Genomic DNA, 27,458 nt, shown 5'->3' with positions numbered 1-27,458 from the left:
TAATACATATATATTCAATATATTGTAGATGTGTGTGGGTATATATATATATGTATATATATATATATATATTTCAAGTTTACAATATTGTATCAGTTTCCTATGGCTACTGTATTAATTACCACAAACTTGGTGGCTTAAAACAACTTCCACTTACTCCCTCACAGTTCTAGGGGATAGAAGTCCAAAGTCAAGGCATCAGGTTACATGGCTGTGATGTTTCGGGGCTCCAGGGGAATAAAGTCCTTCCCTGCCTCTTGCAGATTCTATTGGCCACCAGCATTCCTGGGCTGTGGCTCTTTACTACAGGCTCTGTCTCCACCTTCCCCTGGTCTTCTGCTCTTCTCTTGGGTATGCACCTCCTCAGTGTGAGTCTTATAAAGACACTGGTCACTGGACGTGTGTCATTGGATTTAGGGCCCACCCTGATAATCCAGAATGGTCTCAACTCAAGATCTTGAATTACAACCACAAAGACCCTTTTTCCAAACAAAGTCTCATTCACAGGTTCCAGGGATTAGGATGTGAGCATACAATTTGGGTGGGGGATATATAGTTGGGGGAATGTTTATTTTGGGGGGAACATTCAGTCCACTACACTGTAAAAGAATCATGCCAAATATACTCCTTAAAAAGAAAACTCCCTCTTGGGGTGCCTGGGTGGCTCAGTCAGTTAAGAGTCTGACTTTGGCTCAGGTCATGACCTCACAGTTCATGGGTTCAAGAGCCACATCAGGCTCTGAGCTGGCAGTTCGGAGCCTGGGGTCTGCTTCATATTCTGTTTCCCTCTCTCTGTCTCTGTCCCTCCTCAGTGCGCTCTCTCTCTCGCTCTATCTTGCTCGCTCTCTCTCTCTCTCTGTCAAAAAATTAATAAATAAACATTTTTTAAAATTCTTAAATAAATAAATGATAAATATATTTTAAAACCCTCCCTCTTTTTATATATGTGTATATTAGCGCATACATATAAACATTTTCTGGAAGGACTCATGAGATGTCATGAACAGTGGTCACTTTTGAGCAGAGAACTATTTGAGAGCAAAGAAAGAAAGAGGAACATAAAACCTTCCCTTTCCATTATACAACTTTCTGTACTGCTTTAATTTTCTAACCATGCCATGTGTTACCTTCTTCTTTTTTTTTAATGTCAACAAGGATTTTCAGGAGGTTGGGAGGAAATTTTTCTTTTCTTCTTTCCTACTTCTCTGTTCTAAAACAACAATTTTTGGGGTGCCTGGGTGGTCATTCAGTTAAGCACCTGACTCCTGGTTTTGGCTCAGGTCATGATCTCATAGCTCATGGGATTGAGTCCCACATCTGGCTTTGCACCAACAGCATGGAACCTGCTTGGGATTCTCTCTCTCCCTCTCTGTCTCCCCCAGTCATGCTCTCCCTCTCTCTCAAAATAAATAAATAAACTTAAAAATAAATAAATACACAAATACATAAATAAAATAAAGCAACAATTTTTACTTAAAGAAGCAGCTCACGCAAGTGATTTGGATGTCCAGCCCAATCACAGAGTAAGTGATCCAGTCCAACCCTGTCTTCTCACAGAGGGAGAACCAAGGAGGGCAGACAGGCACTGGGAGAGCTGACTGCTTTCTAAGGGGTAGTAGACATCTCCCTGCCTCCTCGTCTTGGGGTGACATCTTCAGATGCTGGCCCCTAGGCTTCACATCTGCAGATCTCTCTACTGAGTGAGGATTTCACAGCCTGGATCCCGCCACAGCCTCTCCACAATTCTGAGAGGTGGAAACAGGCCTTTTACAGAGGAAGAAAATTGGCCTCCAGGACAGTGTCAACTTTGGGGCAGATTGGAATTCTCTGGGAAGTCTGACTGGTTCCAAGTGTGGGCTGCATGTGGGGATTGTTAAAGCTCCCCAGGTGACCTGATGTGTGCTCCAGGTAGAGGTTATCAGGCCGAGGGCTGGAACAGGAATTGATATATATGGACATTTATTATGTGCCTGGATCTGTGCTTCACAGGTGCTCCACAGGAGTTGATGCCACTCATACCTCAAATCAACCCTCAGAAGTAGTTACTCTCATTCTGGTGGTAAGGAAACAGATTCTCAGAAATATCACTATTTTGCTCAAAGATACATAGTTTGGAGGGCAGATGCAGGTCACAAACCCACATCTGCGGCACCACAATCCAGAGCTCTTTCTACAAAACCTCATGACTTCCACAGGTGACTCTCTCCCAGTTCACTTATTAGGGGCTCCAGCCCTGGGGTCGGGCAAACTTAGAGAGTTCCACTTTGTTAACTACTCAAAAGTTTGCCATCAGAAAATCTAGAAAAGCAAAAACGATCACTCACTATTCTAAAATGCATGGGTTTTGCATGGATCTTACAACTGCCCTCAGCAAATGACAAGAGTGACAAAATTGTACTGCTTTAGGCTGGTGCATCAAAACATGTAGAATAGGTGTTGAGAGTTTAGAGGAAAATCCTGGAACAATAGTGGAGCACTCTTTGAAGAAATGCTGGTCACCAGCATGCTCAATGGCACGGAGGATGACGTCACGCAGGAAAACACAGACATGGACAATTCTGAGTTAGACTCTGAATGTGCAACAATTTAGGAACATCCTAACCAATTTATTTTCTAATATATTCCCTCTTTTATTTTTGTTTGCAAAAGTTATACATAGTTAAAGAAATCTTTGTCCAGGTGGAACTATAGGAGTACTTCCTGTACAGAGTAAAGCTTACAAATGAGAAGGAAGCATCGTGACATGGTTTCATTCTCAGGAATTGTAGTAATTCCCTAGGGTTGAATTACTTTAATTCTTAGTGGTTGTATTAGTTTCTATAAGAAAGTACCACAAACTGGGAGGCACAATGCAACAGAGATTAATTCTCTCACAGTTCTGGAGGCCAGTAGTCTGAGGTCATGGTGTTGGCACACCATGTTCCCTCTGAAATCTCTAGGAGTCCATCTCTTTTTGCCTCTTCCACCTTCTAGTAGACCCAGGAGTTCCCCGGCTTGTAGTAGAATGACTCTATTCTCTGCCTCCTCCCTCTCCACATGACTTTATCCTGTGTGTCCTTATGTCTTCCTATGGCATTCTTCTTGAGTGTCTGTCTGTCCAGCCATATTGGATTGGCAGCTCATCTTCCTCCAGTATGAGTTCCTCCTAACTAATTACATCAGCAATAACCCTTTTTTCCATATAGGGTCACATTCTGAGGCACTGAATGTTAGGATTTCAATATATCTTTCAGAGGGACACAATTTAACCCATAAAAGTGGTAAATAAAAATAATTCTTGGTAATACAAAAAAATAATGATGTGACACATCTACAGCATCATAGATTTAGAAACTTCAGTATTTTCACTAACACGTCAGTTTTGTGTTTTATGTTTCTTTTCCCGGGCTCACTCCAAGAGAAGTCTTATCACCCTTTGGAAGCAGGATTCCCATATTGCTCCTCTTTCTCCTCACCCCTCTCCTGCCCAGCACAGTCAATGCTAATTAGCAGCTGTTTAATTATCAGCCCAGTGGGGAAGTGATCCAAGCCCTGATCCTCAGAGAGTTATATCCACGGTTAAGTTGTCCCAGATACTGGAAGGTTGACTGTGCTCCGTGCCTTAGAGAGAGTCAATGTGGCTTTGTGGAAAGTACACAGTATTTAGAATTGGTCAGTTTACATGACTCTGCTATGTTTTCAACCACTGAACAATGGCCGCTAACCCTCCTTCCCTCAGCTGTAACCATACCATCTCCACAGTCTTGTTGAGAAAATTATATGTAGTGAAAGTACCTTGTTAAGGAAACTTGTAAAATAGAATGCAAATGTGCAGGGATAGTATCTGCCTCCTTTTAGAATGATCTGTAACTGGCATATTATAGATGCCCAAACTGAAAAATTTGTTGACTGAAAAATTCTTAAGGAAGGTAGTGGGGGGAGTTTCTGGAGTAAAATTTGTTCTAGCACAGATGTCAAATTAGGATTCAAAAGCTGAACTAGAATTGCAGAATATCTACCTCTTCATTTCTAAGAAAATAATTCCCAGTAACAAACACTTTTGCTTTCTTATATACATTTTTTATCCATATAAATGTTTGGTTGTAACAACTTGGGCAAGCAGTCTAAAATGAAATACCTAAGCTAACTATACATTATTTTTCAAGAAGGCAAGAAGCTATGGTTAATTTACAGGTCATTGGTGCCACATCGAAGTGGTAATGAAAGGTATCGTGTATGAAAGGTTATAATTCAGATGAAGAAAAAGAGAGAATAAAAGTAACCTTTTAGTTATAATGTGAGGAAGGAATTTGAACACTAGGAAGTACTTCTCTCTTATTAACTGTTTTATCACATATAGGATTATAACACTGAAATCTTCTCCAGAGATCTTTAAAAATAGTTAATAATCTCATCTTTCTGCTACTGGCAATTTCAGTTATAATAGAAAACAATCCAAATGACCAGTAAGAGGGAAATCATTGGGTAAATTATGGTACATTATTCTATGGGATATTTAGGTAGCTATTAAAAATTAAATTATGAGAGCTATAGAGAAGCATATTAAAATCCCTGTGTAGACTATTTAGTGAAGAAAGAATGCATAATTTTATCTGTCATTCAATTACTCTTATGTAAAAATTAGGTTTAAATGCAAATTAGCATTGAACAAGAACCCAGAAAAATAAAAGCAATTTATGGTGTTCTGTGGTATCATTGTGAGGAAAAAATACCTATTTTTCAGTTATTTGCATATAACAAGAAAAATATGTTTTTTTAAATGTCTTTTTAATTTATTTTTGAGAGAGAGAGACAGCGTGAGCACAGGAGGGTCAGAGAGAGAGGGAGACACAGAATCCAAAACAGGCTCCAGGCTCTGAGTTGTCAGCACAGAGCCTGATTAGAGGCTCAAACTCATGAACTGTGAGATCATAACCTGAACCAAAGTCAGACGTTTAACTGACTGAGCCACCCAGGTGCCCCCAAAAATATATGTTTTAAAGGTATTCTCTCTCTTGGCATTGTAACTGTGATCTTCATTAAAGACGTGAAGATAAACTAAAAAGCTCAGAAAGGACTGCAGTCTTAAGAGTTTTAATTTTTAGTAACACTAAATGACAAGATTGCAGACACCTACGTCATGCTTCGACACTTCTGAGTAGCAAGGAGGGGTGGTGTCCAGAGAGCACAGCGTTCCAAAGCATCGCTGGTCTCCATTAAATCCTAATTTATGGAATTAAAAATTAATTTTATGGAAATGAATTTTAAGTCTTTTCATTAGACTGCACTCAGTCTAATTAAGTTTGGAGTGCTATTGTCATAGCCATTCCTGCACTGTTATCTAAAAAAAGATGAAATCCGATGTGAGTTTTCTTGTTCTTATGCTGCTGAGAAGCAATTCCAGAGGGGAGTTTTCAAGCATCCACAAGGCAGCTGCTCTTGCTCAGCAAAGGCCCTAGCAAATAGAACATCGCTACCTCAACAAAATCAGTCTTGACAATGAATCCAATATGACAGGAATCCTAAGATGGAAGCCAACCAAAGCTTACCATTAATGAATTGACCAGATAAAGGTCTTGCTCAAGACCACTATGGGAAGATGCAATGGTTGAATTCAGCTTCCTTCCCAAGTGAAAAGTGACACTCTTACCACTCTTCCTTGAATACTTGCTTCCATAGTAAAAGAAAAGTTTTAAGAGGGGTACACTGTACATAAATGTGTGTGTGTGGTGTGTGTGTGTGTGTGTTTAGGTAGATCTATCTTTCTATCTGTTCTGTGGCAGCTGTGAGAATACACAGAGCACACCTCTGATTTCCAGGAGAGTAATTGACCAAGGACCCCAGCTGCTGCACTCTGAAATCTGTCACTGTGTTGGCAACAGGCCATGCTTCCCAGATGGCTCTAGCCAGTGACTGGGCACAGCAGGAGCACTGAGGAATGATTGTCCCTGGGAGACACAGGGTTCCTCTGAAAGCTGACCTTAGAACCCCAAGAGACTTGTCATACCTTCCTTACACTATGGGGTAGTTGAGGACACTTTTGTCCAACGTTGTTCATGCTCTCTTTTACAGGGTCATGCTTGCATAGCAGTGTCTTGCATTTTCTCTCCTAATAAAAACCTTGCATATTTAATCTCATCTTGGCATCTGCTTCTCAGAAGATATATATCCATATATATATATATATATATATATATCTCAGAAGATATATATCCATATATATATAAATATATATAAAATACACATCATACACATATATGCATGTACATACACATATATAAAGTATATATATATAATACACACCATATACACATATGCATATATAAAATACACATCATATACATATATGCATATGTATATTTAAATCATAATTTCTCTCCATTTGATGGACACTAGTTGTGTCTAGATTTTTGCCATTATAAAAGTATCCATCTGTGAGATGCCTGGATAGCTCAGTCTGTTGAGTTTCCAACTCTTGATCTCAGCTCAGGTGATGATCCCAGGATCATAGGATGGAGCCCCACATTGGGCTCTGTGCTGAGCAAGAAGCCTGCTTGGTATTCTCTCTCTCTCTCTCTCTCTCTCTCTCTCTCTCTCTCTCTCTCTCTCTCCCTCCCTCTAGTGCCTGTCCCCCACTAATGAATGCTTCTCTCTCTCTCTAATATAAACAAATTAAAATTTAAAAAAAGAAAACACATCCATCCCACAATTCCAAATATTTGCTACATGCCAAACTGAATATCTATTGTTGGAATACCTCCAAAGAACAGAGCAAATGCCACACCTACCACTTCTTTCCTACACATACAGAGTTTCTGGTAGAATTAAAGATTTTCTGGCAAATGTCCCAGCTTTCCTGTGTCAGTGTGTATAAGGAAGTGAAGAGCCACTCTCCTACAGTGTTGCTGCACATTACAGGGAGGCTTGTGATCCCTTCGTTTTTCCCTCCCTACCGTCACTGTTGACATATTGGTACTCTTGTCTTCCCTGGTCCCAATCAGAGTTCTCAAGTGCAAGCAACAGAAATCGATTCTGGATTACTTAAGCAAAAGAGAATTCTTCGAATGGTATGGGGAGCTCCCCACCAGTGGAAGGCCAAAAGATTAGTCTTGGGGGAGCTCCAGGGCCGGGTTGTGGAACTATAGCAAGAACCTTTTACAGCGCAGGTCTGATGAGTGAACCTATGGAATAAATAGCCTTCAAAGACTCCTTCTCCCCTCACATTACTTTCCCAAGATGCAAATCCATACACACTTAGGCACCTCTGAGGCAGAGAGAGCCTTCAATTTCTTTGCAGCTGATAAGTGTCTCAGATTTCACTCCCACCAAGACAGAACCTAGTGGATTCCAGGTAATCCCCCAAATATACTGAAGATATTTGGGAAAGGAAGAAATAAATGTTGGGCAGAAAAATATAATTTTAAAAATATGTATTCAGTCCATATCCTTTTCTACATTTGCATAGTTTTTGAGTTTGTAGCTATTCAGAGACTGTAGCTATTCACAGCCACTGGATGATAAATTCATTATTGTCCAAGTGAAGGAAAGTTTCATGAATGGAACAAAGTCTAACTGTTGCCAGGAGTCTGCTTAAACAATTCAGCACCTAAGTTTCATTTCCACCCCAAAGGGTGGGGTTCTGTCTGACTTTCCAAAATTGAAGTATTGTCATTGCCAGGACAGCAATACCATCCATTTCTTTGCAAAGATCCCTCACTTACCTTCTAGAGCTTTGCTGTGAACTTGCTGGCTCTCCAGGCAGGTTTTCTTTTGGTTTGGTTTGGTTTTGGTTTGGTCTGGTTTTGATTTTGGTTTTGGTTTTGATTTTGGCTGATTCCCAAATGAGGTAGCACAGTCCCGTCAACAAATGTAAAAGCTAGTAAGTCCTCCAGAAAAATGATCAATGCCGTTTTCACTCTCTCCCTTCCTGAATCCACATCAATCTTCTTCACTTAATAGAAGTATTGTGTTACTTTGTTTTATTTCCCTCAACAAACCCTACTACCTTTTCTTCCTTGATAGTATCTTTCTCTATTGAATTTTCATTTTAAGGAAACTCATTTTGAGGCATCATCAAGCCCAATTTATTGAGCATGGCCAGAAGCAAATGCTTTCAGAAAATAATCACAGAGAGTAGAGTGTACAGGAGATGAACTTGGCTTCTGCAGAAAAAAAAGAAAACACCTTATGTACAAATGGAATTTGAATTCATGGAAATGAATTCCAGAAGAAGGTGTCCAGGTTGATATTCAGGTTTTATGCCAATATGTCATTTCAGGTAAAGATGGCCTTGCAGCAAGAAGGATTTGACAGAAAGAAGCGGGGGTATAGAGACATCAATGAGATTGACATCAACATGAATGATCCTCTTTTTACAAAGCAGTGGTATCTGGTAAGCATCTCCATATTATTCTTAACATTTCCCATCTTGAGCCTTTGGATAAAAGATGCATTTCTCTTTCCTCATTCTGTGGGATCTCAGCCAGCATCTGACTCCATGAATCTCTCTGTCCACTCCAATACGTATTGATTTTCTATCACCACCCATACATCATGTTCCCTAATCTGCTTTATTCTGGAACCGTTAAATAGCCATGATCTCTTAGGGTCAAAACAACTATCCAATGCTGATAAGATTGCCCCAGACTCTGAAAAAGCACACCAATGCAGGAGGGGAGACTTGCAAAATCATGTAAAAGTTGAGTCAAGAGTCTGTGGGGAGTAATCCAATGGTTTCAACAGGCAGAACGACAGGAGGACATAATGAAATCACCAGCATAAGAGAAAAGAATCAGATGACTTCACAAGAGACAAGCAAGAGAGCTCAAAGACCAAAGCAATTAAAGTAGCATCCATTAGTTCTTCCTAAAATAATGGCAGGAAGTCACATCCATGGGGCTTCACTGATGCAGGTTTCAAGGCCTGGAAGCTCAATCTGTCAAGTGAAGTGGATATTTCTGGCTCACCAGCAGTCCTCCGTGACCCATTTGGACAGGTTGGGTTATATTTAAAAGAGACTCAGAGCCTATAAACCAATCTATCTACAGGCCATCTTGAGGGGAAAGGAGTGAGTGATTTTAAAATATGAGTGATGCTTTACTTTATTTAAGATCAAAAGGTGATGAGCAAGAGAGAAGACTAAATTACAGCCCTATGGACTGATACATTTATAGAAATGCATCACAACATACCTCTTGGGTCTTCACAGCTTGACTGTGACCTTGACGTTTTGGTGTGGAATCCTACAAATCTGATCTGGGCAAGTGAAAAGGCTTATGTGTGTTAATCAGGTGAGGCTACAGTGTGTCTTGCAATCACAACCAACCCCCAAATCACACTGACTTAACAAATTGAAGCTTGTTGCTCACTCATGCTATACATCCAACACTTCATAATTCCACCTCATGGACCCAGGCTCCATCTCAGCTCCCTCCCGATACCTGTTTTCAAAAGCACCCTAACAAGGGGAAGGAGCAGGTCACACACTAGCTCCTTAAGGCTCCTGCCTGGATATGACAAATGGCACACAAGCCCACATTCTATTGGCTCAAACCAGTCATGTGAGCATTCTACTAACTTACTATGTAATGGAGAGTGTAACCTTAACATGTGCCTGGAAGACCAGTCATTTTTACAAAAAGGCGTAATGACATCCACACAGTGTTTTAGCAACAGGTCACCGTGGGCTTCTGTCAATACAAGTTCAGACTTTGCTGTTTTCAGAACTCATCTTTGAGAAAATCTGCACAGAACAAAGATGACTGAAAAGAGAACAGTGAACATATTTATCTGGAATTCCTTTGTTTCCCTTTTTTGACATTTTTTAGGGAAAAGACATTTACCGCCATTAGAACAAGCACTAAAAGTGAGCCAACTATCTTTAATCCATTCCTCAAACATTTTAAAGCAAGATTTGGTGTGGTGGTACTGAAATTAAAGGTAAATAGGACATGCTTCCTCTCACAAAGCATATTGTTATTGAGCAAGGAAATCATATTCAAATAAGAATAATCCAAGACAATATGTGCTAACTTCAAAACATGAGGTATAAATAAATACTCCAAGAGTGAGCATTTAATTCCAAACTTGAGAGGGTTTCTTGCAATAGCAGCTTTATGGAGTTTAAGTACAGCAATCCAGTCATAGGAGATGGAGAGATTGAGGGACGCCTGGGTGGCTTAGTTCATTAAGTGTCTGACTTAGGCTTAGGTCATGATCTCATGATTCATGAATTCAAGCCCTGCATCAGGCTCTGTGCTGGCAGCTTGGAGCCTGGAGCCTGGTTTGGATTTTGTGTCTCCCACTCTCTGCCCCTTCCTGACTCATACTCGTCTCTCTCTCTCTCTCTCTCTCTCTCTCTCAAAAAGAAAATTATATTTATATATATATATATAAACATTTTTTAAAAATTTAAGAGATGGAGGGATTGACACTGTGTTTGCATATTTACACAACATAGAAAACATCAATTGTGTATACTTTTTTAAAAATGGAGGGAGAAGGCTGGAAGAGGTGGGTGGAGAAACATCCAGAAGTATGGTTTCATGGAAGACTTGGCCTTTAAGCTGGCCCTGGAATACTAGATGGCTGCAAACATTTAGACAGGTGTTTTACTCCACCAGACTAATAAGATTCTCTGCTTTGGAATTCCTTAATCAGATCAACACAGGGCAAGCTGATGGCACTCCTGGCCTTGATTTGAATGTGGCAGAAGCTTGGGAGCTGGGATACACAGGGAAAGGTGTTACCATTGGAATTATGGATGATGGTGAGTATTTCAAAGCCTTTGCATCATTTGGAAGCAAATGTGTCTTTGCATTCCTTTGGAATATAAAAGATTCACTGTTTGCGGGCTTCTGGGTGACTCAGTCAGTTAAGCGTCTGACTCTTGATTTTGGCTCAGGTCATGATCTCACAGTTTGTGAGTTCAAGCCCCGCATTGGGCCCTGCCATTACAGGGCGGAGCCTGTTTCAGATCCTCTGTCTCCTTGTCTCTCTGCCCCTCCACTGCTTGCTTTCTCTGTCTCTCTCAGAAATAAATAAGTGTTAATTTTTTAAAAAATATTCACTGTTTTGGAGATGCTAGGCAAGGGCAGCATAGCTGGATCCAATCACCAACTAAACTGTGGCAAAATCCTCCCCTTCCTCCAGATCAGTGGTCCTCAAACTTGAGGATGCCTTTAACAAATATTGATTGGGTTAATAGATTTAAAATAAAAAAAATGAAGGAAAACTGACCATCACTGACCTGTAATTTCCTATTGAGCCATTGCTTATACCTTACCTCCAAGCATCTTCTAAACTCATTTGTATTTATCATCTATTTCTCTGATCCACAGTCTGGTGCAATAGCCACTAGATCTGTGTGGCAATTTACACTGAAATTTTAATTAATTTAAGCTAAATAAAATTAAAAATTCAATTCCTCAATCATCCTAGCCTCATTTCAAGTCCTCAATGACCACAAGGGGCTAGCTAGCAGCTGCTGAAATTCAGTTCAACTTTATTTCTATCATCACAGAAAGTTCTATTACACGGCATGGTTCTGCAGCCACGAAATAGCTTTTTGGTAACAGGATTGGAGTCTGGAGAAATTTTGACTTTATTGCTACTTTCAGAATGAACTCTTGTAAAGCAGACTTTGGTAACATTTTATTACATATGCCCCCTATAATACGTTATTCTGCCCCATATGCCTGCCAGACAAACTATTTCCTATAGTTTGTGATACAAAAACCAATGGGTTTGATGAATTGGTGTTTTTCTAACTACACACATCCTTGGCTCTGCCAAGATTCAGGAGAATCTCTGCCCCGTGTTCATCTCACTGGGGAGATACTCTTGCCCTTCATCAGCTGCCTGGATCTTCCAGGAAAAGCTCCGCTGTGCCGCTGTGCTGTATTGATGCAATTACGCAGAAAGCCTATACAGAGGTGAAACAATGGAGCTTTTCCCTTCTGAAGCTCCTCAAAGAACACTATGCTCTCCAAAGCAAGCCTTTGAAGCCAAATTAATGGTTGAAACAAAGGGAGCCAGCATACTTAGAATTGGTGCTGTCTTTGCATAGGCTCATTAAATATCCACATAAAAACAATGCCTCCGTGTTTTCTGATGTGTGAGAGGTTTTGAAGTGGATGTGAAAGCTTTCTCCAGTGGCCAAGGCTTTCACAAGAACAAAGGAGCTCTGCAGGAGACAGTGTGTTTGTGAACTTGGATGTTGGGAGCTTATGACTGTTTCTTCCTTCCTAATGCTTTGGATATCAAAAGTGACTGAATCAGCTCACCCGGGAGAAAGATGCATCTACGTTTGAAGTCCGCCTAAAATATATTGTAATCACACAGTATTTGGTGGATTAGAGGGGCAACCTAAAAGTGGCATTGCAGTAGCCACAGACAGGCACATTGCTTCTGCAAAACTTCCAACAGCCTGTGATGCCCATGTCAGGATTCTTTAACTGCAGCCCCCTTGACTGGAAGAAAGGTGGAGGATGATCCCTGACTCTGATCCATCTTCCCCAGCTTGAGAAGCCAAAACCCTTCTTCAGAAAGAAAGTCTCAGGGTGCCTGAGTGGCTCAGTCTGTCGAGCATCCGACTTCAGCTCAGGTCATGATCTAATGATTCATAAGTTTGAGCCCTGCGTCGGGCTCCATGCTGACAGCTCAGAGCCTGTAGCCTGGTTTGGATTCTGTGTCTTCCTCTCTCTCTGCCCCTACCCCATTCGTGCTCTGTCTCTCAAAAATAAACATTAAAAATTTTAGAAAGAAAGGCTCAGCAGCGTTTACTGTTTTTTTATTATTTCTTCTGATTTAGTAGCCTTTGGGAATCTCCCCAGAACTGAACTTTCTGCCCCCCCCCATTAAAACTCCTAACTTCTCCACTCTTTTGGTCATCTACTGCTGCAGAACAAACCACCCGAAAACTGAGTGGCTTAACACAACCACCATGGTGTCCTCTCTCACAGTTCTGTGGGTTGACCTGGCTCAGCTGGAAAGTTCTGTTATTGATCTCTCTGGGGTCTCTTATGCAGCTAAGGTCAGGGTGCAACTGAGGCCAATGTCAACTGGAGGCTTGACTGGGATGCTGAAATGGCTCAGCCTCCCTTCCGTTCCATGTAGTGTCAGGACCTCTCCTTTCCATGTGGTCTCCCCAGCACGTGGCTGGATTTCTTTTAGATGGCTCGGGGACCCAATATTCATTCTAAGAAATAGGAAGTGGAAGCTGCCAGGCTACACCTGCAGGCTGGACATGGAATGAGCAAGCATCACACTGCCACTTCTATTGGACGAAAGGTCTCAGGGCCAGATTCCAGAAGAAGGGGAATAGATTCCACACCCTGGCTGTGGAGATAAACAAAGGATGGATTTGTGGCTGTCTTTAATTCAGCACATGCTTATTCAGTGTGGCAACTGAAGAAGAGAAGGACTACTAAGCCATTCTCCAAATCCGCTGTTGAAGAGTAAGACAAGTACGTCTGGGACACGAGTGGCTTCCCACGCAACAAGGACGATGCTCAGCAGCCTTACACTGCGCCATTGGACATCTCCACCCTAACACCTAAAATGGGAAGCACTATGGTGAGGCTGCGAGCATCTGTGAATAGTATGGAATCATTTCGCAGATATTTGCTTAGCAAGATATCATTCCCAAACAAGGTAAAGACAGACACAGATACCGACCTTCATTCCTAAGAGCAAAACATCATATTTTATATACGATTGGCTCTTTGTTTTGGCCTCTATGGGAAACAATTGATTATCTGCATGTGGAAGAGTTAATCTATAGACAGTCCATTTTTTTATGTTTATTGGCCATTTATTTTTTTTATTTTTTATTTTTTTTACAAATAATTTATTGTCAANCCGGTTTTAATAGCCATTTACACTCTCTGGTTGAACAACTCAGAACTGGGCCAACATCTTCTCTCCCAAATCCAATGACTCAATACATGCTCAATAAATATCTGCTTTCAGGTGCCTGGGTGGCTCAGTCAGTTTAGCATCAACTCTTGATTTCAGCTCAGGTCATGATCTCATGGTCATGGGATCGAGCGCCATGTCAGGTTCTGTGCTGCCAGCTTGGAGCCTGCCTGGGATTCTTTCTCTCCCTCTGTCTCTGCCCCTCCTCTGCTTGTGCTCTCTCTCTCTCTCTTGAAATAAACAAATAAACATTTAAAAAATATATCTACTACTTTAATTTAGGTGCAACTTAATGTCATTTCCATATACGAAACATCAGTAGGAGAGTACCTCTATGGTTAAGTGTTGCTCAATGGGGCAGAAAGCATTTCTTAAGGGTTTGTTCTGATGTTCCAGGCATGTATATGTCAGCAAGGACCCTGCTTAATGATAACAACTCATCGCTTTTGTTGCAAATAAAGTTGTTTCATGTTGGGAACTTGAGCTGGAAAACAAGATGTGGCCATAACAAGACATGGAAATGGATAGGAGCCACCACCCAGCACTGACACAATTCAGGACAGGAGCAGGCTATCAAGGTCAGAGATGGTCAGCAAAGGCATGAGCCAAAGCTGTTAGCCAATATCAGATAGAGCTAAGGAAGTAAGACTGAAGGCCAGGAAGGCAGGGTCAGAGAGAATTTCAAGCTGAAGTAACCATGGAAACTAACATTTCTTGTACTAGGCACTGCCTGAAGTTTAGAAACACAGTCACAATTATTCTCTAAGATTCATACTATTCACATTTTACAGATGAAAAAACTAAGGTTTAGGGAGGCAAAAAATTACCCAAACTTATCTTAACCACCATCTTCAGTGCCTGAAGCCTACCCCTTGGCTCTGTCTCCGACCCCCACCCCCACCCCACCACCCTCCCTTCCCCGGTAGCTCTTTGTGAGTTGGATCTCAACCTTTTAAGTGAAAATCCAAGCTTAAGGACCAGGCAGTCAGCCACACCTTTCTAAGAGAGTTAGAAGTCTGCATCACATAGGAAAGCAATGCTTTCTCCCCCAACCTGGGGTTCACGGTTCTCAGAAGGGCCATTGGGATATCTGTTCCAGTCATTATTCCTGTGTAGTGGATGACTCCAACCTTTAGCCACTTAGATTAACTCTATTTTGCTCATGATTCTGTGGCACAGGAACTCATGATTCTGTGGCTCAGGAAGAGCCAGTCTGGGCATTTCTCATTCAAGGTTTATCATACCGTTGTAGGCAGACTGTTGTGGGCTGGGCTGCAGTCATCCAAAGGCTCAACTAGGGTGGACATCCATGGCTTATTCTCATAGCTGGCCATCGATGTTGGCTGCTGTAGCTCAGCTGAGTGTTTCACACCACAGGCCTTCATATGGGCTTCTTCCATTGCAGCTGACTTCCCCCAAGTGGACAAGTGTCTAAAGGGGACGGGTTGAAGACCTTTTCTGACTTCACCTTGAAAGTCATGCAACATCTTATTAGTAGAAGTAGTCGTAACCCACCCAGATTAAAGAGGAGAAAACACACCTACCTCCAAAGAAGGTGTGTGGTATTGTTATACATCTCAACCATACTACTAACTAGGAACTGTAACTAGGAATATGTACACGGAGTGCCTTAGTAATTCCCTGAGGTCTCTAGTACCATCAGAGTTTCCTGAGAATTTGGATTATTGTAGCTTAGACTTTCTCAAAAGGCTGAAAATGATGACAGGATACTAGTGTAAAATATAACCAAGTAATTGTCATTTGCATACCACAGTGTGTTATGATTGGCTGGCAATGAGCTGGTCCACCCTGTAGACTTGGAGCCATATATAGTTGAACAGCTCAGGTTCTGTGTCTACATGGTCTATGTTTTTCCAGGACCCACATAGTGTCTGGCATTCACTGCTGGAAATCAGCCAATGAGAGAAGAATAAAAATGAATACATTAATAATACAAGAAATAAAAAATAAATAAGCTGATTGAGAACATGTATTCAGTATATTCCATCTGAAAAGATAACCAAATATACAAAAATATTAAAATACTATTTAATTACCAGGCCATTATTTTCATGCTTCATTTAGTCCATTATTTCTTTTTTGAATCCTGTCTGTCATCCCTCATGGTTCTATTGATAATCCCTTCTTTCTTAGACCAAAGTCCGTGTCTATTCTAACTTAACACTCAGTCTTCCCCTTAACCTAACTTAAAGATCCTTTATTTTAATTAGGGCAAAATTTATCTTATTTTAAATTTTTTTTTAATGTTTTATTTATTTCTAGGAGAGAGAGAGAGAGAGAGACAGCATGAGCAGGGGAGGGTCAGAGAGAGAGGGAGTCACAGACTGAAACAGGCTCCAGGCTCTGAGCTGGCAGTCAGCACAGAGCCCGACGCGGGGCTCGAACCCACGAACCGCGAGATCATGACCTAAGCAAAAGTCGGGCGCTTAACCGACTAAGCCACCCAGGCGCCCCAAAATTTATCTTATTTTAATTTTAATTTCTTTCAGGTCTCAAATTATCTCTTTGCCTTGATATTTTCCTTTCACAGAGAATAAACTATTTCTCAGAAAATTTCTGTCCCAGACAATTTGTACTATCAGAACATAGAATCATGTTTTAAAAACTGACTCCCTGGGTGGTTCAGTCAGTTAAGCATCCAACTCAGTTTTGGCTCAGGTCTTGATCTCATGGTTTGTGAGTTCAAGTCCTGCATCGGCCTTTGCACTGACAGTTCAGAGCCTGATTGGAATTCTCACTCTCCCTCTCTCACTACCCCTACCCTGCTCATTCTCTCTGTCTCTCTCTCAAAATAAACATTTTTTAATAAAAATAAATAAAAACTGACTCCCTGCATGGAATAGGAGCTCACTCCATCTATTTCATGCCTCAATCTAGTATTGTAGTACTTCCAGGAACAGTGCACCCCCTCGGGGGAAATACCCAGCTGTCTAAAGCCAGCCATTTGTTGGGGAGGTGTATCATCTGGGATTCTGTGTGCTCGATGCTTCTTCCTCAGAGTTTCTGAGGGGGGGGGAGGCTTGTAGCTGGTTTTCCTGAGGCGTAGGTGTGCATATACACACACCAGGATCTTCTTACACAGTATGAGCATGAATAGAAGGACAATTGTGCCAGAGCACCTGGCTGGCTCAATCAGTAAAGCATGTGACTCTTGATCTCAGGGTCTTGAGTTTGAGCCCCACATTAGGTGTAGAGGTTGCTAAAGAAATAAGCTTAAGAAGTATAATTATGCCAAAAAACAATTAACTCCCTGCTAGAAGAAAAAGAAACATTCTCTGTATGCATGTCTGTTTTTAATATATCTATATGTTGCAAAATATTTTGCTCGACATTGAGTTCACAAAACATAACCAATTTCAATAAATATATACAACAATTTTATTTCAATACAACATTCTAAGACCAAATGGATTTTTAACAATATTTCTGCTTTTATGCATTATCCATTTGACTCTAATGATGTGGGTGACCCTACCAATGGTGATGACAATAAATATAACTTATTGAGTGTTTACTACCTGCTAAACACCTCCAATGAATTGGCTCTCATCTTGAACTCTGCTTTGCAAGGTAAATAATATCCCTGTTTCAAAGATGAGGAAACTGAGGCTCAGGAAGATTATGTCACTTGGCAAAGCCTCACAATTATTACAGTGTCTGAGCCTAGAAGATAACTAGATCTGCTGGTCTCCATAGCCTGTGCTCATCCCCAACCTATCCCACAGACGAAATGGACCATTTCTGAATTAAGGTTCAGGAAAAGGGCTTGCAACATTTAAAATATTAGTCTTCGAATCTTCTTTTAAAAAAAAAAAGTTTATTTATTTTGAGAGAGAGAGAGATTGCACAGAAGTCAGGGAGGGGCAGAGAGAAAGGGAGAGACAGAATTCCAGGGAGACTCCACACTGACAGTGCAGGACTCAAACTCACCAACCGTGAGAGCATGACTGGAGCTGAAGTAGGACACTTACCCAACTGAGCCACCCAGGCGCCGTAGTCTTTGAATCTTCTGACCCCTGTCCTTCCACAATCCTTGAGATAGGGTGGGGCAGGAGGAGGATGGTGGGTGAGAAGTGATAGGCTATACTCCCACAAACTATAGGAAGCAGCCATTTGACACCCTTCACATGTCAAAATATCAGCAGCAAAATGTAACATACCTTCTATAGAATGGTGACTCCAGAAATTTCTTGTATAACCAGAAAAAATGAAGGAAGATTTCTTTTTTGAGATAAACATCCTGATACTGGTTCTTTTTTGTGGGGCAAAGCTATAATAGCAGCCAGGCCTTAGTGTGCTCACAGTGAAGCCGCCCCCTATCAGAGGCACTGAGAGATACCTCAAGCTTTCAAATAGGGCAAACCCAACAGAGCTATTGAATGCTGCTGAGCTAAATGCACCACCCTGATCACACTCTCACTTGACAGAGAAGAAAACAAGCTCAGAGAGGCCAAGTACTTTGTCTGAAGTCATGAGGTCAGCTGTCGGCACCCTTGAGATCCAAGCTCGGGTCTTTGACTCCAAAACCTACCCTTGTGACCATGATGTCAGGTGGTGCAGGAACCTGGCCAGTTTTGCAAATGGCTGGATGCTCAGGTGTACCTGCTACAAAGGTTCTACGGCTCTGCAGACCTGGATGAGAATTCCAGTGTGGCCTTGAATTTCCACGTGCTTTCTGAGGTTCACCTGTGAAGGAATGCAGTGGTACTAATAATTTTACCGTTGTAAGGAATCTTGGGCAACAAGACAGTCCATGTCCAGGAGAACGCATAGGGCTCCTGCAGGGAGGCTGATGTCTCAGGCTTCCTGGAAAGCCACATTCTTCAGGGACAACCATCAGTCCCACCCAGAACACTTCACCTGAAACTATTTGCCCTCTGCCTAATCGCCTTTCCCACCTAGCCGTGTTCCTTATTATTTCCATGCCGGAGAACACTCCCCTAATCCATTGCTGTCTGTATCCTGTTAAACAACAATCGTTTTTCCTCCCCAGAGCCAGTTTCATTTCAAAATAAATGTCTGCTGGTGCTTTGGAAATGTCAGGATTTTCACAAATCTTAGATCACTGCTCTGATGAGCCATCCATCTTGCAGCCCCTAAGCCCCTTAGTACTGACATTTATGTCAGAAGTCTTATCCTGGGGCCCCAGCTCTAACTGGCTCCCCACCTCTGACGCAACTGGTGGGCACGCCCCACCCTCCCTCGAGAATGAAAACGCAAGCCTAGGCCTAGGGCACAGGTGTTCACCCTGCCCAACTCTCCTGCCACCAGCCCCACCAGGAGGACACTTTCTTGAGCAACTTTCCTGAGGACACAGTGGCAGTTATTAACCTTTCATCCTGTGGTGCTCTTTTCACAGGGATTGACTACCTCCACCCGGACCTGGCCTCGAACTACGTAAGTACAAGCCGATGTGTACAGGCGGGCGCACACACACAGAAACACAGGCACGCATGCGCACACATGCACGCTACACCTGCCCATCTTGCTGGAGCCTCACCTCAGGCCGGAAGCAAAGGGACAAGGTGTGGGGCCGGGCAGCAGGTAACAATAGTGGCTTTGTGAGAGACGATAAGGAAACCTGAGGTCTGAAAGAACAGAGACCCAAGAGAAAAGACAGAGGTGAAGAAGAGAGAGTCTTGGCAAGGTTTCCCATCCACTCTTGCTGAGGATATTGAATTGAAAGGTGGAAATGAGCTGTTTGGATTCTTGCTGGATAAAACCAATCGCAAAAAGCCGAAAAGAAGGGCAACTCACATCGCAATCGTAGTTTTATGAAAGAAAAGACGACATCTTTTTTTATTGCTTTTGTGCTTATGAGCACCCCACACCAACGCTAAGCACACCATTTGGTATCTCTTGACAAATAAGACATGTTAACACAGAATTGTAATAAGCACTGTTGAGCTAGAGCCACGTGCTCTAACTTCTTACATAACAAATCAAACACTGCTTTCCTGATGAAACCTGCAAACCATTTAAACACGAAGGGATTACTTTATATTAACACCAGGGAGCATCCTACCCAAGCACTGCTGTGTTTGCTTAAAATGATCCAAATACTATTAAGCTATACTTTTCCTATAACCTGAGATTTAAATAATTTTTTTCAATGTTACTTTAGTTAGCTTAAGAGACTCAAAGCTAGAAGAATGCAGACTTAAGTAAAGAAAAGATTGTTAGAAGAAGGTGTGTGCATCTATGCTGCAAAGAGAGAACAAAGATTATCGGTCTGTTTAGTGCATTAGACGTCAAGAAACAAACCACCGATGTACTGAGCTTCTATTTACTTCATGGGTCTTACAAATCTAGAGGAGTATACTTTGGACTATCTTTTTGAATAATAATTTTTAAAAGCGGGTGGGGGGGGGCGCCTGGGTGGCTCAGTCAGTTAAGCATCCTACTCGATTTCGGCTTAGGTGATGATCTCATAGCTTGTGAGTTTGAACCCCACATCGGGCTCTGTGCTGACAGGGCAGAGCCTGCTTGGGATTCTCTCTCCCTCTCTCTCTACCTCTCCCCTGTTTTCTTTCTCTCTCTCTCTTTCTCTCTGTCTCTGTCTCTCTCTCTCAAAATAAACAATTTTTTTAATTAAAGAAAAAGAAAAGAAAGAAAGGTTAAATGAATCATTGGTATAAATCCATCCAATATGCTCCCAGAAAGAAAGGACAGAAACTAAGTCAGAGCTTTATTCCCAAAGAAGAGAATCCACCTCTCAGAGAAGACACTAAGAAACTGTCTGGGAGCTGCTGATTCTGCCTCAGCGCCCATCTGCTTTGTGAGAGGAAACAGTTCCCTCCTCCTCTCTGTGACCTTCCCCCACTGCAAGCACCATGAAGCTGTCTCCCTGGCTGTTCCTCTGCCTCCTTAAATTTTTTAAATTAAAAAAAATTTTAATGTTTATTTATTTTTGAGAGAGAGAGAGAACACAAGCAGGGGAGAGGCAGAGAGAGGCACACACAGAATCCAAAGCAGGCTCCAAGCCCCAAGATCTTAGCACAGAGCCTGATGCGGGGCTCAAACTCACAAACCATGAGATCATGACCTGAGCCCAAGTGGACTGCTTAATGGACTGAGCCACCCAGGCACCCTCCTCTGCCTCCGTGCAAGGTTTCATACGCCTCTTCCAATGACCTCCCTTTCTCTGCCTCCGCATTAACTGCAACGCCCTAAAGAGTTCTCAGAAGGAGAGAGCGAGAAATGTGTGTGTTGCATTTTCTCCAAGGCTCTGATACTCAGAGGCCTTTTCTTAGGAAGAAATGGCAGGGATGATAGTCTGCAGGGGTGGCAGGTTCTTCCTCAGAAGGCTGCTCTCTGCACACAGAGGCATTTGTATTCTTTGCACAGGCTGCTAAGATTCCCATCATCTCCAGGACCCAGCACCTCATAGAGCTGACAAATAGGGTTTGATTTGTTTTCACAAACCAGTGTTACTGCATCTTATAGCTCATAGGACCTCAGGTGGGGTGACTATCCTCCCTCCAGCCAGTCCAGCCCCTCTGCAGGTCACTTCTGTGCCCGGTGAATGAGAGAATCACTACACTATGAAAACATCCTGAGGCTATTCACACGGAGAGTGACCTAGGCATCGCTCCCTTCTCCCTGCCTCGCCCTTGTGCATCTGTGACAGGCTGCCCCCAATGCCAGTTACCAGATTCAAAAGTAATTCAAATGAGAAAACAATACACTGGGTCTCTGATGGATTGCAGGTTCAATGCTAATCAACAGCGAGATTCATCTACCAAAACCCTGGATCCAAAATTGGAAAATCAAGCATCCATATTGGGAGGTCCGAGCTCCCCTCTAATCTGCAATATCAGAATATACCTGAACAACTCTATGGCTTCTATGAACATGTTCTTTTTTAAATTTGTTTCTTTCTTTAAAAAAACAAAACATTTTTCTAATTGAAAAATAAATACATGTTCTCCTTAGAAATTTTGGGAAATCACAAAACAGATTCAAAACCAACTCATAGCATCATTCTTAATATTTTAGCATATCTTGGACTTTCACTTCTATGTGTGTATTTTTTTTTTTATTTTTTACGTTTATTTTTAGAGAGATAGAAACAGTGCAACCAGGGGAGGGGCAGAGAGAGAGGGAGACACAGAATCTGAAGCAGGCCCCGGGCTTTGGAGCTGTAGCACAGAGCCTGACATGTGGCTTGAACTCACAAACTGTGAAATCATGACCTGAGCTGAAGTTGGACACCCAACTGACTGAGCCACCCAGGCACCTCATAATGTGTGTATTTTTTAATGAAATTGGGCTCTGTTGCATATACAGCATCCCCCTTCCACTTGATAGGTCACAAACATTTTTATATTACTAAATATTCTTCAAAACACAATTATGAGGACTACGTAGTATTGTCTTAATGCTATAATTATTTAAACATCTTAGTCCTTGGGGCACCTGGGTGGCTCCGTCTGTTAAGCATCTGATTCTAGAATTCGGCTTGGGTCATCATCTCATGGTTCATCAGATGGAGCCCTGCGTCAGGCTCTGTGCTAACAATGCACAGCCTGCTTGGGATTCTCTCTCTTCTCCTCTCTCTGCCCCTTCCCTGTTCTCTCTCTCTTTCTCAAAATAAATAAATAAACTTAAAAATAGTTTAAACATCTCAATCCTCAATCGTTGGACAACTAGGTTGCTTCCAATGGTCTTCTCACCTCAGAAAGAGAGAGTGACAGATGCTTGAGGGATTCCAAACTGTAACGTACTCAGGACAGCTGAAAAAAAATGGGGGGGGGGGGGGGAGAGATAAGGAAGAGGCACACTAAATACATTTTTAAATATTTCAAATTCTCCATGAGGACTGAGACATTCAACTTGTTCAGTACTTTCTCCCAAGAAAATCCCTGCCCACAAGTGCAGGACAAAGAGTATAGTTCAGTCAGAGGAAGAACTTTCTAATCATTGCAGTTATTAATAAAAGGAGTTAGGTCTTCCAGGAAATAATAAGTTTTCCATATCTAAAAATGGTCAAGGGAAGGGTTGATGTCCATTTGGTAGGGATGTTGTTGAGGAGATGACACTGTATCCTGTAAACTTAAACTAGATGTCATCTAAGAATATTATAGGACATAGGAGTTCTGTACAAAATTGCATGTTTTGACAGCTTCCATCCAGAGGATGGTTTGAGTCTTCAATATTTATCAAGCACTTGGAATCTTACCAAAAAATTATACATAATTACACCTTGCTGTGAAATTTTTCCATGTCATTGGTACAGATGAGAAAACAGCATCCATATAGCCCCTTCTAAATTTCTCAGCAGAGTACTTGAACTTGAACTTGCTTGCTCCAGTCAGTGTCTCTCTCGCCCTGTGTAGAGTTGAGAGTGACAACTTTGAAGCTCCTAAACAAATTTATCTTCTTTACCTTTAATTAAAAATTTTACACTATAATTAATGAAATGAGAATGGAAAGTGGAGTAAAGCCACCCAGGAGAGCAATGAAATCAGTGGATGGTGATAAACTCAAAAATTGTTTGAGCAAAGGATTAACAGGCAGCATCATACCTTGTTAGATGACTTAATGGCTTGGGTGTAATGAGTTTACCCAGTGCCCTTCTGGTGAAATGTGATTTGGGGGGGGGGGGGCTATGTTGGGTTTATCCAGAACTAGACTCTGAGAAAACGGTCAGAGTGCAAGTAGTTTCTTTGGGAGGTGATTCTAGGAAGCAAGGAGAGAGGGAGGAATGAGATATGGAAGGGAAGGCAGCCAGAAAGTGGTGTGTTAACCAAGTCACCATGGGGAGAGGTTCCAACTCAATCTCACTGGGGAATCCAAGAGATGGTATGGAATATGTGGGCCAGGGCTGGGTATTTGTACATCAACTCTTGTCAGTCATTGGTTGAAGGCTGGTACTAGAGTATGTGAATGTGAACATTCCAGCACCTCCTGCCTTCCACGGTCTCAGAGAAAGCCCTTGACAAAGAGACGTGGTGCAGGCAGCTGGCAGAGTTGACCAGGGACATGAGTGACAGGCCAAAGGTCATATAGGCCTGATTCTGGCAACATTCACCACGGGTGGATGAGTTGGAAATTTATTAAGGGTTACAATAAATAGAAATGTACAGTGTTGAGAAAATTCCTTCTTGCTACTGCTTATTTTCAATGAGAAGGGAAAACTCTATCAGAGGTTCTTAGACAGCTATGACAAAAATTGCTTGATAACCAAAATTTGCTTAATTGCCAAATCAGGCAAAATGTTTCCCAATGCAGAATTATTTTCAAAGCTTCTTTATTCTGTATATTAAAGAGACAAATCTGAGGATGCTGGTACTCCAGTGCTCTTTCTATTTAAACTGAGAATTGAAAACTGAAAATCAATATATAAATGTAAGTCATTAGTGTTAATTTAATTCAACAAATCTACATTGAATCTGTTGATTGTTAGGAGCAAAGGATAATAATAGCCACTTCTTTTATTATTACTCTATTGTTCTGTGATTGAATTTAATCTGAAGGATCCAGTCCCCCTGGTCAATTCTCACTATTCCAAATGATTAAAATCCTCTTTCTCCATACTGACAGTAATAACATGAAATGAGTATTGGCCAAGAAACAATTTTAGACTGAGTCAAAATCAGAGTTCCAGTTCTCTCTGTGCAAACGGTCTGGACGTGTGCTCGAACTCAGTTGAATCCCTGTGTATTGAGCCTGTTAATGTGCAAGCCCCAGAGGAAGAGGGAAACCAGACAGGGTTGTTCTCCAGAGGAGCCTGAGTCAGTGAGGACACAGGTGTGGGATGCCTCTAACAGGTGAGGGACAGGCAGGATTGTTCATTACTTTACCCTGTGGTCCCCGGGAGGTAATGACCACAGGTCTGTGCACACAATACTGGTCCAAGTCTAGGGGTCCTTCCAGGTGTACAGAACAGAGGGGACTCCTTCAAGAACATGTGAAGTGTGACTGAGGGGGGAGCTTTCAGAGGAAGAAAAGAGGGTACAGAGCTGAGCGTCTCCTGCTTGGCTCTAAGGCCAGCTGTGCTGGAGTTACAGGGGTGAATAAATGGCTAGTTGTTCTGTAAAATCCAGGAAGAGTCTTCTTGCTGTGGTTTGGGGTTTTCTCAGAGGTATACCTGAGACAAAGATTTAAAGGCAAGTAGTTTATTTGAGAGAAGAGCCTAGGAAGCACTAGCCGAGGAGAAGGGAAGTTATATCAGAAAGGAGAGCAACCAAGAACCACTGAGGGCTCATGGGAGCCTAATCTGGGAATCGGTGTAGACAGAGCCTTCTCAGAGTTATCACCCAACTCTTTTGTCAGTCAATGATTGAGGGTTGTGCCCTGGCCAGGGGGCTAACTCCTTGACTCTTCTGGACTGCCCACCGTATATATGCAGACTAAACCCAGCAAGTGTAGGGTTATAGTGTGACAACAGTGGGAAACTGAGTCAAACCTGAGTGTGACAACTGGCTTCCTAATTCATAGTTTTGCAACCATAGACTAACCCTTTAATGCCCCCTTGAACTTTAATTTCTTCATTTGTGAAAGAGAAAAAAATACCAGGTTTGTTGTATGGTATCATTGAGATAATGTGTGTAATGGGACAGATAAACAAGCATTTATCTCCTTCACAAAAGAGATGGGATTACAACATTGTCTGATGGTAGCTTGTCCTGCTGGAGGAGAAGCAGGGGAATGCCTTAAAAAACCAGTGCAATTGTTCAGTGAACTCCACAGTCAGCTCAGAGTTCTCAAAAGAGAAAAAGGGCACTTCATCCAGACTTAAGTGTAAGGTCATGAGCCTGGAAAGCAGAAGCCAAAAACTGGAAGTTACCAAAGCGAATCTAAGAGATTTCTCTGAAAGAGAAAGTGTTTTATTTGAAAAAATAAAAGGTTTATTTGAAAAAGAACATCCAGGCAAACAGATGCTGCAGGGAGAAAGAAGAACCATGGCTCATGGCCAGGGATATAACGAAGGATGGCCCTGAGAAGCAGAATTTCTGATCCACATCCGACTTCTCTGTCACAGATCTTTGAACTAAGAGGATATTCATGGATATTCAGAGGGGAGGACTCATTTCCAAGGCAAGTGTAGGGGTTGTAAAATAGCAATTTTTCCAAATGAGGATTTCTCCAGGTTAGGAAATGACATCTCCTGATGCTTAAGTGGTCATGGGGGGTTGGGGGAGGGGTGCACAAGTATCTACCCTGCTGGCAGGGACAATGGGCTGTGTCTTGTCCTAGGGCTTCCATCTTTCATCTGGGAAACTGTGGGTCACCCTCTGAGCAGCCCCTAGACCCTGTCCTGAAAAGCAGTGCAGATTCATGTGCTCTTGCTGGAGTTTCTCCATGGACTCTTAAGTGCAACAAATGGGGAAGAGTGCATTCACCAACTACTCATCCTTCCCAAGACCTCTGGCTTCTTCTGTGGGGCTTTGCAGAAACTACCTCTAGAGGGGTGAGATAAATCCCCCACCCCTTGACTTCATTCAAGCTGGCCCCTAAGACTTGTTTAAAGCAATTGAATAATACAGAGGTGTTGTGCCAGTTCAGAGACAAGGCCTTAAGAGGCCTTGCGTGTTCCCATGTGCCCTCCTTTGTCTCTACCATCACCATTAGAAGAGCATGCCCAGGCCAGCCCTCTGGGCCCAGGAAGGCATGAAGAGCTGGCAGAGGTGGAAGCTAAGCCACCGGAGTCAGTCTAGAGAACAGCAATAAGAGACAGAGCCACCATTTTAAGCCTCACCAATAGCAGGTGAAAGCCAGCTGACCCCAGAAGCAAGTAAGCCCAGCCAAGAAAGGAGAGCTGTCCAGCTGAGCCCAGCCTAGATCATCAAGCTCCCAGCCAAACTGAAGACCCATAAGAGATATAAATGCTTATTGTCATCCACTGATGACATATTATGGTTGTTTTTATGCAATGGCTGTTACAGTTACCCATGCTAAAACCCCTCCTCATTCCTCCCATCATAATTGATGCCCATCCCAACCTAAGGAGAATTTGGGTTTCTGGCCCTACCCCAGACTTACTGAATCAAAATCCTTAGGGATAGGCCTTGTAATGTGAGTTTCTTTGAAAGCTTTCCCAGATTCTTATGATTAATCTCATCATTCGTTTGGCACCTTACTCATTAACTCATTTGACAAAGCTGTTCCCCTATAGTGTATGACTACATCACAACTAGATCACAAGCTCTTTGTAGGAAAGTGTGTACTTTTAAATTTTGTGTCCCCCTTAACATTTGGCATGATGGTTAGCAAGCATTTAATAAATATTTGTTCAGTTGCAAATATTGCAATATGAATATTAATTAATCATTCATACTTTTGCAAATTATATCAGGGGCTCAATCATATTATGACTCTCTATCAGCAAAGAAGGGAAACTCTAGCATGCAGAACTCTCCACTTCCCAGCTTTCAATTGTCTCATAGGTGGATGCCTTCATTCCACTCCCCATAATGCATGTGCCTGGTGAAGAAAATAGAGGATCACAGTATTAACTGAGGTCTCCATGGCTGATGGCCCGGAGAGAGTATGCCTCTCAATATGGATAATCCACATGCAGGTAGCCAAGAGCTATT

At 42.1% G+C, this 27,458-nt stretch overlaps 1 protein-coding gene across 2 annotated transcripts in view; it reads left to right on the top strand.

Moving 5' to 3' along the window:
* PCSK2 (proprotein convertase subtilisin/kexin type 2) overlaps nucleotides 1-27,458 on the top strand; it is a 279,018-nt gene that overhangs the window by 138,336 nt on the left and 113,224 nt on the right. For both annotated transcript variants that reach the window (XR_013331600.1, XM_077750148.1), the window contains exons 3-5: nucleotides 8,258-8,371; nucleotides 10,639-10,747; nucleotides 19,277-19,314. Coding sequence is in view for 1 of the 2 variants with exons in the window: in XM_077750148.1 (XP_077606274.1) it covers nucleotides 8,258-8,371; nucleotides 10,639-10,747; nucleotides 19,277-19,314 (261 nt within the window). In the remaining variant the exon portion in view is untranslated. The remainder of the gene's footprint in view (nucleotides 1-8,257; nucleotides 8,372-10,638; nucleotides 10,748-19,276; nucleotides 19,315-27,458) is intronic.

This window comes from Crocuta crocuta, unplaced genomic scaffold (genome assembly GCF_008692635.1).
Source record: "Crocuta crocuta isolate KB4526 unplaced genomic scaffold, BGI_CrCroc_1.0 scaffold209, whole genome shotgun sequence".
In the NCBI taxonomy this organism is placed as follows: domain Eukaryota; kingdom Metazoa; phylum Chordata; class Mammalia; order Carnivora; family Hyaenidae; genus Crocuta; species Crocuta crocuta.
This window is presented reverse-complemented; position numbering and strand designations above follow the sequence as displayed.